The following is a 17,907-nucleotide window of genomic DNA, read 5'->3' as shown; positions in this document are numbered from 1 at the left end:
CACACTGATGTAAAAAAAAGTGTACATATTGTCAAACTTGTAAATTCTTGCAAGGAAGAACAAACTGATCTTCAGATGTATCACACAGATCGCTGTAATGTAAATGATGGGTTTCATGTTCATCAAGTGATGTACAGTACACATATTCAATTTCAATAATACTCAAGGAAATTATAAATACCCTAAAAAAACAATACTTAGGTATATTATTGAAGAACAATTTCTCAACCATTTCCATACCAGAACGACTGTGGAAATCATTTAGTTTATGTTAAATGCGAATTGTTCTTTGAGTCTTATTTCAGAACTGTCATACATTAAAATGTTCCTCTGTATAACACTGAAAAGAGGGAAATGAAAGGGTCAGTTCCTCTTTCTTTTGCATGTGGAAGTTCACATCTGTTTGATGAGTGTGGTTTTGGATTAACGCATTCATTTGAGACGCTGGCACTGAAACGTACAGACGTGTATCGCTAACAACCAATCCACATCACATGCAAGGCAAGTGTTGCAATTGATTTTTTACACTTTTTCAAAGAAAACATTTATGTTGATGTGATTAGAATGGTAAATAACACAGATGCTTTCTACATGTGGATAAATGATTGTAGACTAATATACATTATTTAGAATTCTTTGGGGACTTTATCGTATATGCTTCAGGCAATGTTTAAATAAGTATGCATTGTTTTTTCCTCCTCATATAGATGATTGCAGTGTTAGTGTTGCTTATGGTAGGGTTGGTTTCTGCCAATATTGTCTGTCCAGACGGGACAGAATGTCAAGACAAAAATACCTGCTGCCCAAGTAAAACAGGATATGCATGCTGCCAATATCCAACTGTAAGCAGAAATCAATGCTATTTACTTCTTTAACATTTGACGTTTGTGGCAAATGATTATTTACGATGCTAATTTAATGCTGCATCCAGTTAAAGTATATATAAAATGTATAAAAACTTTCTGTGGAACTGTATAAGAATCCTATGAATTAAACTTTGTTTATTTCTAAGGCTGTGTGTTGTCCAGACAAGGCTCACTGCTGTCCACCAGGCTACCAGTGTAATGCAGATACTCAGCTCTGTGAGAAAATGGGACATCCATGGTATAAAATACCTTTTTCCTTGCAGATACCTGCAGTGGGGGAAGAGAACAAGGCTCCTGCTCCTCTGGTGAAATCTAACAATCCTTCTGTGGTTTACTGTGACAACTTCTCCTTCTGCACTGATGGTACTACGTGCTGCAGAACTCCTTATGGACAGTGGTCATGCTGCCCATACACTGTGGTTGGTATTTTTCAGCAAATCACGAATGTGATAGGTTTATGAGTATGATCATAATATTTTGCCTGCACCTTTAGGGTCAGTGCTGCTTTGATGGCATCCACTGCTGTCCCTTTGGTTATGACTGTGACAGCACATCCACCCACTGTTTAAGAGGAGCACTGAGATTTCCTGCTTCCCAACAGATTGCTGCCATGCAGAGCAACACCATTCAGGTACAAGACTGAGCAATAACCTTTGCTCTTTCGTCAATAAAGTAGTACACAAATAAAAAGTCATATGACTATGACTCTATGTAACAAATGCTAAACATTAGCAAAACAACAAGAAATGAAAATCGGTGGATTGGGGAAGTAAGATGTTTCATGAAACAAATATGCACACAAGGACAGTGTATGTTTGTTTTATTAAAGGAATAAAACACATAGGTACATAGTGATATAGGAAAATAACAAACCACTTACATTCAAAATCAAATTCAGATTCATTCATTCTTGATTTCTTAAAAAAATCCTGTGAAAATAACAGATTTCTACATGAACACAAGACAATTTTCTATATTAATGATTTTTTTGTTTGTCTTGTTGTTATTGCAAAGACCTTTTAAGGAATCTCCATATATTTTTGTCTGGTTCTTTAGCATATCTTAAAGTTTTTACTCAAGATAATATGACAAAAAATGCAACTTTCCTTTGGTGAAACAATAAAATAAACAATTCCTTTAGAAAAGCTTTACCATGTCAGTGATTATACATATGTATTTACTTGAATAACAGTACAATTTTAACTGTTAAACTATAGAGTCATTTCTCTATGCATGTCCATTTGACTTAGCATTTACTCAGGTATGAAAAAACCTGATTAAAAATTTGTGAAAGTACAGATAATATGACAAACTAATAAATAATAATAATAATAATAATAATAATAATAATAATAATAATAATAATAATAATAAAAAAAACACTAGGTATAGTGGGATATTAATGAGAAAGTTGAAGAGTCTTTTTAAGTTAATGTCTGCAAATTAGTGTATACCTTTGTGCCTTGAATTTTAGTATCAGTCTTAGTTGAATGCAAGCCCTGTTTGATGTAAGTGTATATGCTAGTAAAAACTTCATTTTAGTAAAGCACTGAGATTTCTTCTTTATTGTGAATTACTTTGTTGGGAGACTTGGTTGAATCAGTGTAAACTACTGGAGGGTAGTGGTTGTTCTGTGGTTAAGGTTTCTGAGCTATAGGTCAGAAGGTCACCATCAAACTGCCTTGGTTGTGCAAAAAAAAAAAACGTTTTATACTGTTTAATAAAGTTAAAGTAACATTTCCAGCAGAATTACAAATCACATTACAAAATAAGCCAAACCACAACTGTATGTCCATCATAAGTAATATGGACATGGGCAAGACTTTGCTCTCCACTATTTCTCAATGGTTTTCACAACACTGTTAAAAAAATAGTGGCATTGTAGTGATACAAGATATTTTCCCTTACCCACTTTTTCTTATTCTTTTTTTAAAACCATCTACATTTCAGCAAATTGTGTATTTACATTTTACCTATACTTATAATTACCAGTATGTATAACTGATTCTCCAACCAGCTAATGAATACTGGGACTTAATAAGTTAAAATGAAAAACGATATCTCTTTATATTAATTCATAAAATGATGGTAAATGTTGGCTTTCCCCACAGATACCTGCGGAGGATGAAGGGAATACAGTTCCTGCTTCTCTGGTGAAATCTAACAATCCTTCTGTGGTTTTCTGTGACAACATCTCTTATTGCCCTAGTGGTACAACATGCTGTAGGTTTTCTTTCAGGCAATGGACATGCTGCATATATATTTTGGTAGGTATTTTTTCAGCAAATTATTACTGAGGTAGGCTTACAAGTACAATCATAATATTTTTGTCTTCTGCTTTAGGGTCAGTGCTGCGCTGATGGCATTCACTGCTGTCCCTTTCTTTATCGCTGTGACTTCACATCCACCCGCTGCTTCGCGGGAGCACTGAGTCTTCCTGCATCTCCACAGATTGCTGCGATGCAGAGCACCACCATTCAGGTGCAAGACAATGCAATAACCATATCCCTTTATTATATTAATTTGGTATGTAATTAATGTTAAACATTTGCAAAGGGAAAGCTATAAAGTGAGTATAAGCATAAAAGAAGGAAGATGAATAAAATCTGTGATCTATGAAAGGGTTTGTTTTAAGAAAAAAAACAACTACATAAGATGCAGCTATAGAAAAATAATGTGATAGTTTCTGTTATCAACCCAAAGTTTATTATTTCCTTATTTTGAAAGTTTTGGATCGTTTTTTTGTTGCAGCATCGTGAAATTTAATTTTTTCTTTCAGGTAAATTGCAAAACCATCTGTATGCAACATTTTTATCCACAGCTATACTAGATGTTGTCATTGCAACGCTGATGACTGCCAAATGACAGTTGGACATGATTGCCTGGCCTTTTGAAATCAAATCTTATGAAACACTGGAATTTTTCTTGCTTTGCAATTTCTAGTACTTGTTCTAATACAAACTGTTTTAAGTATTGTCAGTCTAATAATATGATAACTGCTTAACAGTTTAATTTAATTATACAACAACCCATAATGCTACAATAAGTGACCATAAGCAGTGTTGATGTTGGCAAGACATTGCTCTACTCTATATTTCAATGGACTTCACAATCAATTATCAAATTCAGATGTATTTAGAGTTAAGCACATTTTCCCTGACTTTTTTATTCATTTAAAACCATCTTCATCAAATTGTGTTTTAGCTGTATGCTTACATACCATATTCCCTAATATGCTTAGACCTTGCAAAAGCATACACCTTCTAAGTCTTAGCTTATTATTTAGTTAGTAATCTTGAGCTCCAGTGCGACTAATGGAAAGGTACTTCTCACCCAGCTAATAGATACTTTCAGGAATATAAAATATTGCATAATTAATAGTTTATAAGTGCATCTATTATGGTTATTTGTGGTCAGTGTGTTGTTTCATATCCAAGCAGAGTCTGTATAAACGACTAAACATGGTTATTCTCTGCAGGATCAGTGCTGTCAAAGTGAGACAGGTTGCTGTGCCATCGGGTTTCACTGTGATGAGAAGAGTAAAACCTGTGTGAAAGACTTTGAACACTTGTCTCCTCTGAAGTCCATGTTAAATCTTCAGAATCAGGACAGCGTTATACACTGCAGTGACAAAGTGTATTGTCCAGCTGGACACAGCTGCTGCAAGTCACTAACCGGCCAGTGGGCATGCTGTCCATATCCTCTGGTATCTATAGCTCTATCTATATCTCTGGTGTATATATATATATATATAGAGAGAGAGAGACACACTATATTCCTAGAATTCTAACACATTCTTCTATTATGTTGTATGTTCTTTTAAAGGGTCAATGCTGTAAGGATGGAAAGCACTGCTGTGAATACGGCTATGACTGCGATTCTACATTTACTCAATGCAAAAAAGGCGTCTCAAGCATTCCGGCTCTTCTCACAAAGGAAGCCCTGCTTCGCTGAATTTTCGTTCCTTGAACCAATGGCTAGGTCCACAAAAAGCAAACATAATAAAGGGCATTTTATTTGGTCAAAAAATGGTCATTTTTTAAACTTTAAAGTTTTGCTTTTCTATAATATGCAGGTGCATTTACATGTTATTCTTGTCTTATTTTGAAGGAACAAAAATCAATTGCAAACATAAATGACTAATTGTATATGCCAATTAATAAAAAATGACTTTAATCACAAATTTGCATTATGTTCATTATTTCTAGTTTGATTCTTTATTGTACATCGTATTATTAATCTTCTTCTACTACTTTTGGCTTTTCCAGTTGGGGTTGCCACAGCAAATCATCTTTTTCCACCTAACTCTATCCTTGGCATTGTCTACTCTCACACCAGTTATCTTCATGTCCTATCTCCCTCCTCTGTACATGTCTAAACTATCTCAATCTAGCCTCTCTGACCCGAACTGTCCTTCTGATGTGCTTGTTCCTAATCCTGTCCATCCTCATCACGCCTAAAGAGAACTTCAACATCCTCATTTCTGCTACCTCCATCTCTGCCTCATGTCTTTTCCTCACTGCTACAGTCTCTAACCCATACAGCATAGCTGGTGTCACTACCGACTTGTTCAACTTTCCTTTAATTCTTGCTGACACTCTTCTGTCACAAAACACTCCTGACACTTTTCTCCACCCACTTTAAACTGATGCACCTTCTTGACCTCAGCCCCCTGTAACCTTACTACAACTGACTTTCATTCCTCTACTTTCCAAAGCAGACTTCCACCCTTCCTGGTGTTCCTCCACCTGCTCCCTACTCTCACTACAAATCACAATTTAATCCGCAAACATCATTGTTCACAGCGATTCCTGTCTGACTCTCAACCTGTCCATCACCATAGCAAACAAGAAAGGACTCAAAGCCTATCCTTGATGTAGCCCAACCTCTTACCTTGAACTCCTCTGTCTGACCTACAGCACATCTCACTGCTGTCATACTCCTCTCATACATATCCTGAACTACTCTTACATACTTCTCTGCCACTCCTGACATCCTCATAGAGTACCATAGCTCCTCTCTTGGCACCCTGCCATATGCACACCGTATTATTAAAATAATATTTAATTTCTCCTATTATATTAATTTCTCTATTTGTTAGTATTTCCTGATTTTCATATGTCACGAAAAAACTTCACTAATTTTACAAAGTTATAATTTTCAGTTACATTACAGATTTAGTCACCCCATTTTAGTTATAATATCCTCCACTCTTCTCATAAGGTTTTCCATTAGATTTGGGGTGAGGAGGCCTTAGTGCTTAGTGCACAGGAGCTAAGTGCACAGGAGCATTGTCATGCTGGAATAAATTTTGCACTGTCATGCTGGAATAGGTTTTGCACTGTCATGCTGGAACAAGCCCCTTGTTTGGGCTTCCAAGTTTATGGAAGTAGTTTAGAGAAGGCATGCATACAGAGATATAGAGGTAGTCTAAAATGTTATTTTGGCTCACTTACAAAAGTAGTATTTCAGCTTGTCAGTAGAGGGCATCATATGTTTAGATGTCTAACCTTTACAGTCACTGGTCCTTCCTAGGTTTGCGTCACGTGATATGTGACCCAAACACTAACAAAACAAACAATAATAAGCAAACACTGCAAACACAAAACAAATATCAGAAAGCAGTCAGCACAGAAGCTTAGCAAAGCAAAAAATTAAAGCAAGTTTCAAAAGAAACCTACAGTAATAAACTTTGTTGCTTATATAAAACTGTTATAAGCCACAACCCCAACTATGGAAAGCCAAATGGGTCAAATAAATATTGCTTGGCTGTTTGAGTTTGCATGTTCTCACCAATAGAGAGAGAGAGAGGGAGAGAGAGAGAGAGAGAGAGAGAGAGAGAGAGAGAGATTATGTCTTGTGTAATGGGACACAATCTGTGTGTGTGTGTGTGTGTGTGTTTGTGTGTGTGTGTGTGAGAGAGAGAGAGAGAGAGAGAGAGAGAGATTATGACTGGTGTTGTTTATTGTAGGTGTTTGTTGCCTTTTTTGACTTTATCATTTGTAATGTTGCTCCAATTTAAAACAGTCCGGCTCAAGCCCAGCCATTTTTAGGGTCATGATTGAGGACAATGTCCCGTCCAGAGACAAGCTGTTTCGTGTTGAGGTTTTTTCAAACCGACCATCGAATACACCCTCTCTAATGAATATGTTTTTTTCCATTGGTTGTTGCGTTAAATCTTACCCAGATACCCTATTTTCTGATTGGCTATTCTGTAGCCTCTTTTTTTTTTGATTGGCTGATAAGCAGTGTTGCAATGTAACGGAGTACAAATACTTCGTTACTGTACTTAAGTAGAAATTTCACATATCTGTACTTTACTTCGCTATTTAAATTTATGTCAACTTTCACTTTTACTCCACTACATTTCCTAGATAAAATGTATATTTTTATTCCGTTATATTTCCACTAAGCATCTTCGTTACTCGTTACTACAAAATAAAATCAGAAGAAAAGTGTGCAACTGCAGTAAGGGAGGTTTGGCGAATCACTGCTAGATTGCATTACGCAGCTCTGCACGCTCTATTTCAGCGTAATTTTGCTAAAGGAGGCGGAAGCACAACTGAAACTGCCATGGAAGCACCTACTGGAGGACCTCCTGTTATCGTAGACCAGGGGTGTCCAACCAGTCAGAGACCAAGAGCCACATTTTTTACTGTGTTACATTTACATTTACAATTACATTTACAGCATTTGGCAGACGCCCTTATCCAGAGCGACGTACATAAGTGCTTAAATCTCTAACATTGAATACATTAATGCTGGCTCACTAAGTTACATACTTAAGATACCATGAGTTTAAAACATTTGTTCAAAGTTACAATGAAAAAGTGTCAAAGGGTTTTTTTTTTTGTTTTGTTTTTTTTAAATGCGAAAGATAAGGAAAGAAGTGCTAGTTGAAGTGTTTCCTGAATAAGTAGGTCTTCAACCGCCGTTTGAAAATATCCAGTGACTCAGCTGTCCGGACCTCTAGGGGAAGTTCATTCCACCACCTTGGTGCCAGTACAGAGAAGAGTCTTGTAGTATACTTGCCTCTTACCCTGAGAGATGGTGGAACCAGTCGAGCAGTGCTGGTAGATCGGAGGGTGCGGGGTGCAGTGCGAGGAGTGATGAGGGCTTTGAGGTAAGAGGGAGCTGGTCCATTTTTGGCTTTGTAGGCCAGCATCAGTGTTTTGAATCTGATGCGTGCAGCTACCGGAAGCCAGTGGAGGGATCGCAGCAGTGGGGTAGTATGAGAGAACTTTGACAGGTTGAAAACAAGCCGGGCAGCTGCATTTTGGATCATTCATTGTTACCGCAAAGAGCCGCATTATACACATGGGAACATATGAACATCACCTTTTCCCCCCTGCCATTTTAAGATCAAACTTGACAGAGATTGTTTACTCAAATGATCTTGCTCCTACTGGGAAACTTTGAGATATTTTCATCCCACGCACATGCGCGTTTGATGAAAACATCGTATTGAACTCAAGCGAAGCGAACACGCAAATTAAAAAGACACAAATACAAACTTCGATATGAAGAGCCGCATGAAACCGGGCAAATAGCCGCATGCGGCTCGGGAGCCGCGGGTTGTCCACCCCTGTCGTAGACGACCACCCCGACAATAGTGGTGAACTCGGTGAACAGGGTGAAGAAGATAACGTTATACACTCCTGGCCGAATTTGCAAGAAATGTTTCTGTACATTGGAATGAAAAATTCTTCCTACCAGATGAAGTGCCTCTTATGCCTACCGAAAATCACTGAAATTTTACTTTTTACTTTTACTTCAAATACTTAAGTACATTAAATATCAGAAAATTACTTTTGATACTTAAGTACAGTAGTACAGTAAATATCAGATACATTAAGACTTTTACTTGAGTAATATTCTAAAAGGTAACTTTCACTTCTACCAAAGTCTTTTTCTAGTATAATACTTGTACTTTACTCAAGTATTGCTTTCTAGTACTTTATACAACACTGCTGATAAGTGTCAGGCACGACTAAGTGCTCCAGGGGAGACGCGCTTGATTCCTGCCCGGTTCCATAGAGACAGCGGTGCGGACTGATACATTTTGGGCGCTGCGGCTTATTAAATATGATAAATAGTCAAAACGTTTTTCTGCGTGAGAAATACGATGTGTGGCGGGAGAACGTGACAAAAGACCGACATGCGTGACTGTCACTCTCTATGCGTGACACTTGACAGCCCTGCACGGTCTATAAACTTTTTGTAATATTTCATAATTCATTCCACCCAGAAATAACCCGGATATTGATGAAAAATGAAAGGAACAAGTTGAAGAACAGGAACAGATATTCATTCATTCATTCATTCATCTTCTACCGCTTATCCGAACTACCTCGGGTCACGGTGAGCCTGTGCCTATCTCAGGTGTCATTGGGCATCAAGGCAGGGTACACCCTGGACGGAGTGCCAGGAACAGATTTGTGCATATATAAAACATTACTTAGTCGAGTCTGTAAGTATCTAGTAAAATTTTTACCTTGGTTGCCTTTACATTTGAGGATTATAATAGTTTTACCATGTGCACAAAAAACATTAAAAATTCTATTCTACATACTTTTATATAAACCACTTTTGAACACGTGTGACCCTTCGTTATCCATGGTCACAGTTCCACCTCACGTACACTTCTGGGTCTGATAATGACGCCAAGAAATCTGTTTGACGGTGAGACTGCAGTTACTTCTTTCTGTAAGTTTGCTTCATACGCATGGCTAATGTTGCATAGCTTGAATTAATCAGTTGATGTGTTGGAAGCAGAAAAAATGGGCAAGTGTAAGAATCTGAGCCATTTTGTAAGTTCTTATGGCTTGGCAGTATTGCACGTGACGGTCACGTTTGTCTCAAAGCACCGGAATGGGTCATGTGATGAACTAGCACGATAAAAGTATGAAGTGAGGTAAAAACTGTGCATTACTCAGTCCAGTAGATTATTCATCTTTAAATTAATATGGATAGCTATAGCATTAACTACATTGTGTAGCATGAGAAGATGTTACAAAATGTTGGATGTGTGGGAGTGTGTTTGATTGATTACATAGCCTGCAGTAAATGGCTGGATGAACGAATAAGAGATTTTAGTCATTTAAAATGAGTACTCCTAAAAAAAAGGTACTCCTAAAAATAATGTTTTTCTTTATTTACTGTAGTAAGAGTACAGTACAACTACTCAGTTTCAGTGGTACTCAAATAAAGTGTTAATACTCCAAATACTACAGTTACTGAAGTATTTTTTACATCTGATGATTATCAGAGCTGCCTTCAAAACCATTCAGTGTTACTTGAGTACAATACATGTATGAGAAGTTTCCTCCCATTTTTTTTTATTTCCCTACATTACACCATCCCTCCAAACAACACTGACAAGAGGGATATAAAAGGGTCAGTTCCTTTTTAACAAAGTTCACATCTGACTGATAAATGTGTGTGCAGGTCAATAAAGACATTTGAGAAGCTGGGACTGAACATACTAAAAAACTGCAAAATCAAGGCAAGTGTTGAAATGAAACTTATTCTTATAAATCTGTTCATAATCAATTGTATTTACATTGGTGTGATTAGACAATACCTAACAATCTTAGTCTAGTTTTGAATGTACAGTGTGATTGCAGAGGTTCTAGTGTTTTTTATGCTAATGTACATATTATTATTTTACAAAATATTATTTAAGATATAGCTGTTAATTTAAATGCTATTAGATAAATGCCATTATTCAGTATTATTTAGCTATAAGAATAATAAGAAGTAGAACTGTGCATTATTCATTCTGTTTTTTTTTTTTTTTTGGTGGACTTTATTGTATATGCTTCAGGCAGTTGGTAAATAAGTATGCTTTGTTTTCTCCTCCTCATTACAGATGATTGCTGTGTTAGTGTTGCTTATGGTAGGGCTGGTTTCTACCAATACTGTCTGTCCAGACGGGACAGAATGTCAAGACAAAAATACTTGCTGCCTAACTAAAACGGGATATGCATGCTGCCAATATCCATCTGTAAGCAGAATCCAGAGCTATTAACTTCTGTTCAAGCTTATTAATTTAATTAGTATTAATTAATTAAATGGTGATGAAAATAGAAGCTTATATAATCAAGATATAATAATGCTGCATCATGACTGAATCTTATATATCCATATATCTATCTATCTAAACCTTCTAAGTATTCACTAAAATAAACTCTGTTTTTTTAAGGCTATGTGTTGTCCAGACATGGCCCACTGCTGTCCACAAGGCTACCAATGTGACCAAGAGTCCCTGTTGTGTGTAAACAAGGCGCTTCCGTGGTATAAAATCCCTCATTCCCGTCAGATATCCACAGAGGGGGAAGAGAAAAAATCTCTTGTAACTCCAGTGAACTCTGACAATCCTTCTGTCGCAGTGGTTCACTGTGACAACGTCTATACCTGCCCTGATGGTACTACGTGCTGCAGAACTCCTTATGGACAGTGGTCATGCTGCCCATATGCTGTGGTTGGTATTTTTCAGCAAATCACGAATGTGATAGGTTTATAAGTGTGATCATAAAATTTTGTCTGCTCCTTTAGGGTCAGTGCTGCTTTGATGGGATCCACTGCTGTCCCTTTGGTTATCACTGTGACAGCACATCCACCCACTGTTTAAGAGGAGCACTGAGATTTCCTGCTTCCCAACAGATTGCTGCCATGCAGAGCAACACCATTCAGGTACAAGACTGAGCAATAACTTTGCTCTTTCATCAATAAAGTATTACACAAATAAAAAGTCATATTTTCACACTAGGTGATAATCATTAGCAAACTGCATGCTATAAAAAGAGTTTGTGAATAGGGGAATATAAATGACTTATGACCTTAGGTAGGGTAAGCTTGTTAGATTGTTTTCTTGTTGCAGGATACAATGCGATTTCATTTGTAATATTTTGGAATTATAGATTTTCTTGCAGAAAAAAATATGGGTACATTTCATTCTCTTTTTACAAGAACACCACAGAGGTGCAAAGTATTTCAACATAAAATAACCAAGTAATCCATGTAAATTTTCAGTTATACTAGCTTTTGGTCAGTCATCGGTTATTGCATCAAATCCTATGACTTCCATGTGACAATTGAATGTGATCAATATTGTGAAGTCCAATATTATAACACATTTTATAATTTAGTGTTTTGCAATTCCTAGCACTTGTTGCTGCATATCTTGATTTATTAAGAAAACATAAAGTTAAATTGGGGGGCACGGTGGCTTAGTGGTTAGCACGTTCGCCTCACACCTCCAGGGTCGGGGTTCGATTCCCGCCTCCACCTTGTGTGTGTGGAGTTTGCATGTTCTCCCCGTGCCCCGGGGGTTTCCTCCGGGTACTCCGGTTTCCTCCCCCGGTCCAAAGACATGCATGGTAGGTTGATTGGCATCTCTGGAAAATTGTCCCTAGTGTGTGATTGCGTGAGTGAATGAGAGTGTGTGTGTGCCCTGCGATGGGTTGGCACTCCGTCCAGGGTGTATCCTGCCTTGATGCCCAATGACGCCTGAGATAGGCACAGGCTCCCCGTGACCCGAGGTAGTTTGGATAAGCGGTAGAAGATGAATAAAGTTAAATTCTTATTATGTAGTTATGAGAATATGGAATATTGTGGGAAAAGTTCAAGGAAAACAAGCGGGGGGAATGTTGTAACAACCAAATAATGCATGTAGCATCTCATATTTAATCTATGCAGGATTCATGCTGTTAGAGCGAGACAGGCTGCTGTCCCATCGGCTTCCAGTGTGATGAAGAGAGCAAAACCTGCATGAGTGACAATGGTCTTTGAGCAGAAGGTTATTCAGAGGAAAAAGAAATAAAAAGTCCACAAATGTATTTGATCAACAAGGGAACATTTTCTTCAGGTCCATGATTAGATTTTTGTAAAGCAGTTACACAGCACATTAATAATTTTTGATTTTGAAGAACTAAGAAATGTTACAAATATAAACAGATCAATCTCCAACCCTATTAAAAAAAATCATTTAAATCCAAAAAATGTACGTGCATTATTTTTAGTTTGATTCTTTATTGTAGGTTGCGTTCCTACATATTACTTAACAATTTCTTTGTTTAGTTTTATTTTATTCCTGATATTTTATTTCTCTATTTATTCCTGCTGTTAAAATCGAGACATTTTTCATGATTTTCCTGGAGGTTCCTGTGTCTGGATAATGAAATATTTTGAAGTTGTGGAAGATCAATGTTTATTGTTGTAATTATCAATAATCAAAAAGAAAATAGACTTACTGTGGTTTTACAGAAACCTCCAATTTAATGAACTGCTGAATCTAAATTTCTTTATTGGTCACAAATGGTTTATGGAAATATAAATCAATAGTATTAATACTCAAAGAGCTCCTAGTTTAGCTTAAAAACAATTCTAAATAGAAATCTTTGCATAGGAGTGATTCAGGACCAATCTCAGAGCAACTTTTGTCTTAGAGAGTCGAGGTTGACCCTGTTACTAGGTATGAAATGCTCTTTTGAAGATTGCGATTAGTTGTCCAATAAAAAAAGAGTGCTTTGAAAACATGGACTACACAGCCTTCACTGTGTCTTTGTGTTAAGATATTTGAAGCTATATCTCTGATTCGGAGATGTTATCTCATATGATTAGTCACAAAATTAATCCCTACATGTTCTAATTTGTAGCATTTTATTAACTCTCAATTATTATTAAATATTCTATACAATACATTTCTACTCCCTCTTCACTTTTTTGGCCATTTTCTCATCTGGGTAAAAAATTCTTAAATGTCCTCTTAAATGTCCTCCTCACTACTCCTAAGTCTTTTGGACCTTATGAGCCCTTTTAAGGGTTAAGATCCTTTATAAATACTTTTTATCTTTACTAGGATCTTCTCTTTCATTTTAAGAGGGAACGCCCAACATTTCTCGGAATTTTCTTAGAATTTCGTCAATAGGAGAAACTCTTTGAAGTAAGATATTTCATGAATATGGACCCAGATTTATCATTAGTATTGTACTCACATGATGCAAGTTCTCTTTTCCTCCAACAAACCTCCAAGTCACAAGAATATATTGGTCTGTATGATTGAACTGACTAAGACATATAACTGTCCGTGTTGATTTCTTACTTCTGCAATTTTGGCAACAAATTTAATTTCCTAAATGATCTTTATAAATATTCTTCCTGTTTGTAAGGTTTTTAAAGAAATATTTCTCATTTTTGTTTATGAGATTTATGATAAATGTTATGCTGTAAATTAAAAAAAAACAACAACTAAGAAATGGTAAGAAAAGAACTAATCAAAATGGTATTTTTTCCCCCTTGATGTTATACATTATTCTAATTACCGTTTTAATTAAAATGTTCCTATATACAAATATTTATATCAGCGATCCACTATTGAAGGCAAATAGTGATTGGCTTATCTAGTTTTTATTGTTCTGTTTACCTGTAACATCTTGCCTTAAAATTAGTAAATAAACAAATAAAGAAACTGAATAGATGAATGCATAAATTATTAAATAAATACATAAATAATAGGACACTGTAGAATAACATTACATAAACCACCACCACTACTACTAATTATTATTATTGTATAATTACATGATCATAATAACAATAATAATAATTATTAGTAGTATATAATTAGAACTTGTGTTCTTGATCCTATACCAACTGTCCTTGTTAAGGCTACTGCTTCCTCTCTGTCCCCTTTTATCATGGGTATTATTTATTCTTCCCTTACCACTGGAGTTGTTCCTTCTCTTTTCAAAACAGCTGCTGTAACTTCAATTCTAAAGAAACCAGGATTGGATACCAACAACCTTAATAATTTTCGTCCTTTTATTTCTAAAAGTTTGGAAAAAGTTGTTGCTGCTCGACTTCATATCCATTTGTCTGGCAATAATCTATATGAACAATTTCAATCTGGTTTTCGTCCGTTTCATAGCACTGAAACGGCTCTATTGAAAATTACAAATGATTTGCTTATAGCAGCTGATTCTGGCTTACTATCCATCCTCCTACTCCTTGATCTGAGTGCAGCTTTTGATACAATTTCCCACAATATTCTTTTAGACAGGCTTTCCACTATTGGCATCACCAACACACCTCTGAAATGGTTTCATTCATATCTCTCTGATCGCACACAGTTCGTTCAACTAAAATCATTCACCTCCTCGACAGTTTCCGTTACCTCTGGTAGGGATTATATAAAAGGGGTTACCTTTTACCCCTTGGACATATTTTTCATAAGCATCAGGTCAAGTTTCATTGCTATGCCGATGACACCCAGCTCTACCTTTCCACAAAACCACATTCCAAACTCCCTCCATCTGCTCTTACTGATTGTCTCATTGACATAAAATCATGGTTTTCAGCAAATTTTCTTAAGCTAAATAGTAATAAAACAGAATTTCTCATTATAGGCACAAAATCTGTGCTTAACAAATTCTCAAATTTTCTTATTTCCATTGATGAATCTCTCATAGCTCCCTCATCTCAGGTTAAGAGTCTTGGTGTCATCTTTGATAGTACCCTTTCTTTCACCTCTCATGTAAATAATGTTACTCGGGCTGCATACTTTCACCTTCGAAATATCAATAGGCTTCGCTCCTTTCTCACGACCCAATCAACCACCACTCTTGTTCACAGTCTAATAACCTCCCGGCTTGACTACTGTAATTCCCTTCTTATTGGGCTTCCTCACAAAACCCTTCATAAGCTGCAACTTGTTCAAAATTCTTCTGCCCGCATTATCACTCGTACTTCCTCTATCCATCATATTACACCTGTTCTGGAACAGCTTCATTGGCTTCCCATTATTTTTCGTATTAAGTATAAAATTCTTCTTCTAACATTTAAAGCTATCCACAATCTTGCACCTTCATATCTTCTTGATCTTCTTCATACTCCAAAACAAACTCGTACTCTTAGATCTTCTTCTTCCACTCATTTCATTGTTCCCTCTGTCCGTCTTGTAACTATGGGGAATAGAGCTTTCAGTTACTCTGCACCTCAGCTCTGGAACTCACTTCCATCTGAACTCCGTAATATTGTTTCGCTTTCATTATTTAAATCTCAGCTTAAAACTCATCTGTTTAGTTTAGCTTATTCTACACCATAATTTGTACTGCTGGTCTAATTTGTGTCGCAATGTAGCTATTCGATTTTGATTGTCTTTGTTGTTTTTTGTACGGTGACGTTGAGTGTTCAGAAAGGCGCCTTTAAATAAAATGTATTATTATTATTAGATAATAATAATATGAATTATTATTATATAATAATATGATAATAATAATTATTATATCATGCGTATATTTGTTGTTCGTGTTATTAACTACACTACATCAGGATAAATAACTTGTGACTCAGTGTATATTCACAAACAGTATATACCCTGTGTTTCCAAATTATTAGGGCAAATACACCGAGGAGCAGGTCTGTTGGGGACTAATAAAATAGTTGGGAGTGTTTATCGCCCCCTAGTGGGCGGATTGATGTGTCCACGTCTATACCTGCCCTGATGGTACTACGTGCTGCAGAACTCCTTATGGACAGTGGTCATGCTGCCCATACGCTGTGGTTGGTATTTTTCAGCAAATCATGAATGTGATAGGTTTATAAGTGTGATCATAAAATTTTGTCTGCTCCTTTAGGGTCAGTGCTGCTTTGATGGCATCCACTGCTGTCCCTTTGGTTATCACTGTGACAGCACATCCACCTACTGTTTAAGAGGAGCACTGAGATTTCCTGCTTCCCAACAGATTGCTGCCATGCAGAGCAACACCATTCAGGTACAAGACTGAGCAATAACCTTTGCTCTTTCATCAATAAAGTATTACACAAATAAAAAGTCATATTTTCACACTAGGTGATAATCATTAGCAAACTGCATGCTATAAAAAGAGTTTGTGAATAGGGGAATATAGATGACTTATGACCTTAGGTAGGGTAAGCTTATTAGATTGTTTTCTTGTTGCAGGATACAATACGATTTCATTTGTAATATTTTGGAATTATAGATTTTCTTGCAGAAAAAAATATGGGTACATTTCATTCTCTTTTTACAAGAACACCACAGAGGTGCAAAGTATTTCAACATAAAATAACCAAGTAATCCATGTAAATTTCCAGTTATACTATCTTTTGGTCAGTCGTCGGTTATTGCATCAAATCCTATGACTTCCATGTGACAATTGAATGTGATCACCAATATTGTGAAGTCCAATATTACAACACATTTATATTTAGTGTTTTGCAATTCCTAGCTCTTGTTGCTGCATATCTTGATTTATTAAGAAAACATAAAGTTAAATTCTTATTATGTAGTTATGAGAATATGGAATATTGTGGGAAGTTCAAGGAAAACAAGGGGGGAATGTTGTAACAACCAAATAATGCATGTAGCATCTCATATTTAATCTATGCAGGATTCATGCTGTCAGAGCGAGACAGGCTGCTGTCCCATCGGCTTCCAGTGTGATGAAGAGAGCAAAACCTGCATGAGTGACAATGGTCTTTGAGCAGAAGGTTATTCAGAGGAAAAAGAAATAAAAAGTCCACAAATGTATTTGATCAACAAGGGAACATTTTCTTCAGGTCCATGATTAGATTTTTGTAAAGCCACAATCAACATGAGCAGTTACACAGCACATTAATAATTTTTGATTTTGAAGAACTACGAAATGTTACAAATATAAACAGATCAATCTCCAACCCTATTAAAAAAAATCATTTAAATCCAAAAAATGTACATGCATTATTTTTAGTTTGATTCTTTATTGTAGGTTGCGTTCCTACATATTACTTAACAATTTCTTTGTTTAGTTTTATTTTATTCCTGATATTTTATTTCTCTATTTATTCCTGCTGTTAAAATCGAGACATTTTTCATGATTATCCCGGAGGTTCCTGTGTCTGGATAATGAAATATTTTGAAGTTGTGGAAGATCAATATTTATTGTTGTAATTATCAATAATCAAAAAGAAAATAGACTTACTGTGGTTTTACAGAAACCTCCAATTTAATGACATGCTGAATCTAAATTTCTTTATTGGT

At 36.2% G+C, this 17,907-nt stretch overlaps 2 protein-coding genes and 1 long non-coding RNA gene across 3 annotated transcripts; all 3 read left to right on the top strand.

The window, feature by feature from the left end:
* Positions 1-361: 361 nt before the first annotated feature.
* Positions 362-5,049, top strand: LOC132837506 (progranulin-like). Its single transcript, XM_060857211.1, has 8 exons — positions 362-501; positions 708-842; positions 1,130-1,285; positions 1,360-1,497; positions 2,978-3,133; positions 3,210-3,347; positions 4,345-4,572; positions 4,692-5,049. The coding sequence occupies exons 2-8, from the start codon at positions 708-710 to the stop codon at positions 4,818-4,820; spliced, it is 1,080 nt and encodes a 359-aa protein (XP_060713194.1). The 5' UTR covers positions 362-501; the 3' UTR covers positions 4,821-5,049.
* Positions 5,050-10,247: 5,198 nt separating this feature from the next.
* LOC132837493 (progranulin-like) lies at positions 10,248-13,409 on the top strand. Its single transcript, XM_060857185.1, has 5 exons — positions 10,248-10,371; positions 10,738-10,872; positions 11,071-11,349; positions 11,424-11,561; positions 12,567-13,409. The coding sequence occupies exons 2-5, from the start codon at positions 10,738-10,740 to the stop codon at positions 12,579-12,581; spliced, it is 567 nt and encodes a 188-aa protein (XP_060713168.1). The 5' UTR covers positions 10,248-10,371; the 3' UTR covers positions 12,582-13,409.
* Positions 13,410-16,301: 2,892 nt separating this feature from the next.
* LOC132837494 (uncharacterized) lies at positions 16,302-17,597 on the top strand. Its single transcript, XR_009647540.1, has 3 exons — positions 16,302-16,430; positions 16,505-16,642; positions 17,279-17,597. It is a non-coding gene; the product is annotated as an uncharacterized LOC132837494 (long non-coding RNA).
* The last annotated feature ends 310 nt before the right edge of the window (positions 17,598-17,907 follow it).

Source organism: Tachysurus vachellii, chromosome 21, assembly GCF_030014155.1.
Source record: "Tachysurus vachellii isolate PV-2020 chromosome 21, HZAU_Pvac_v1, whole genome shotgun sequence".
In the NCBI taxonomy this organism is placed as follows: domain Eukaryota; kingdom Metazoa; phylum Chordata; class Actinopteri; order Siluriformes; family Bagridae; genus Tachysurus; species Tachysurus vachellii.
This window is presented reverse-complemented; position numbering and strand designations above follow the sequence as displayed.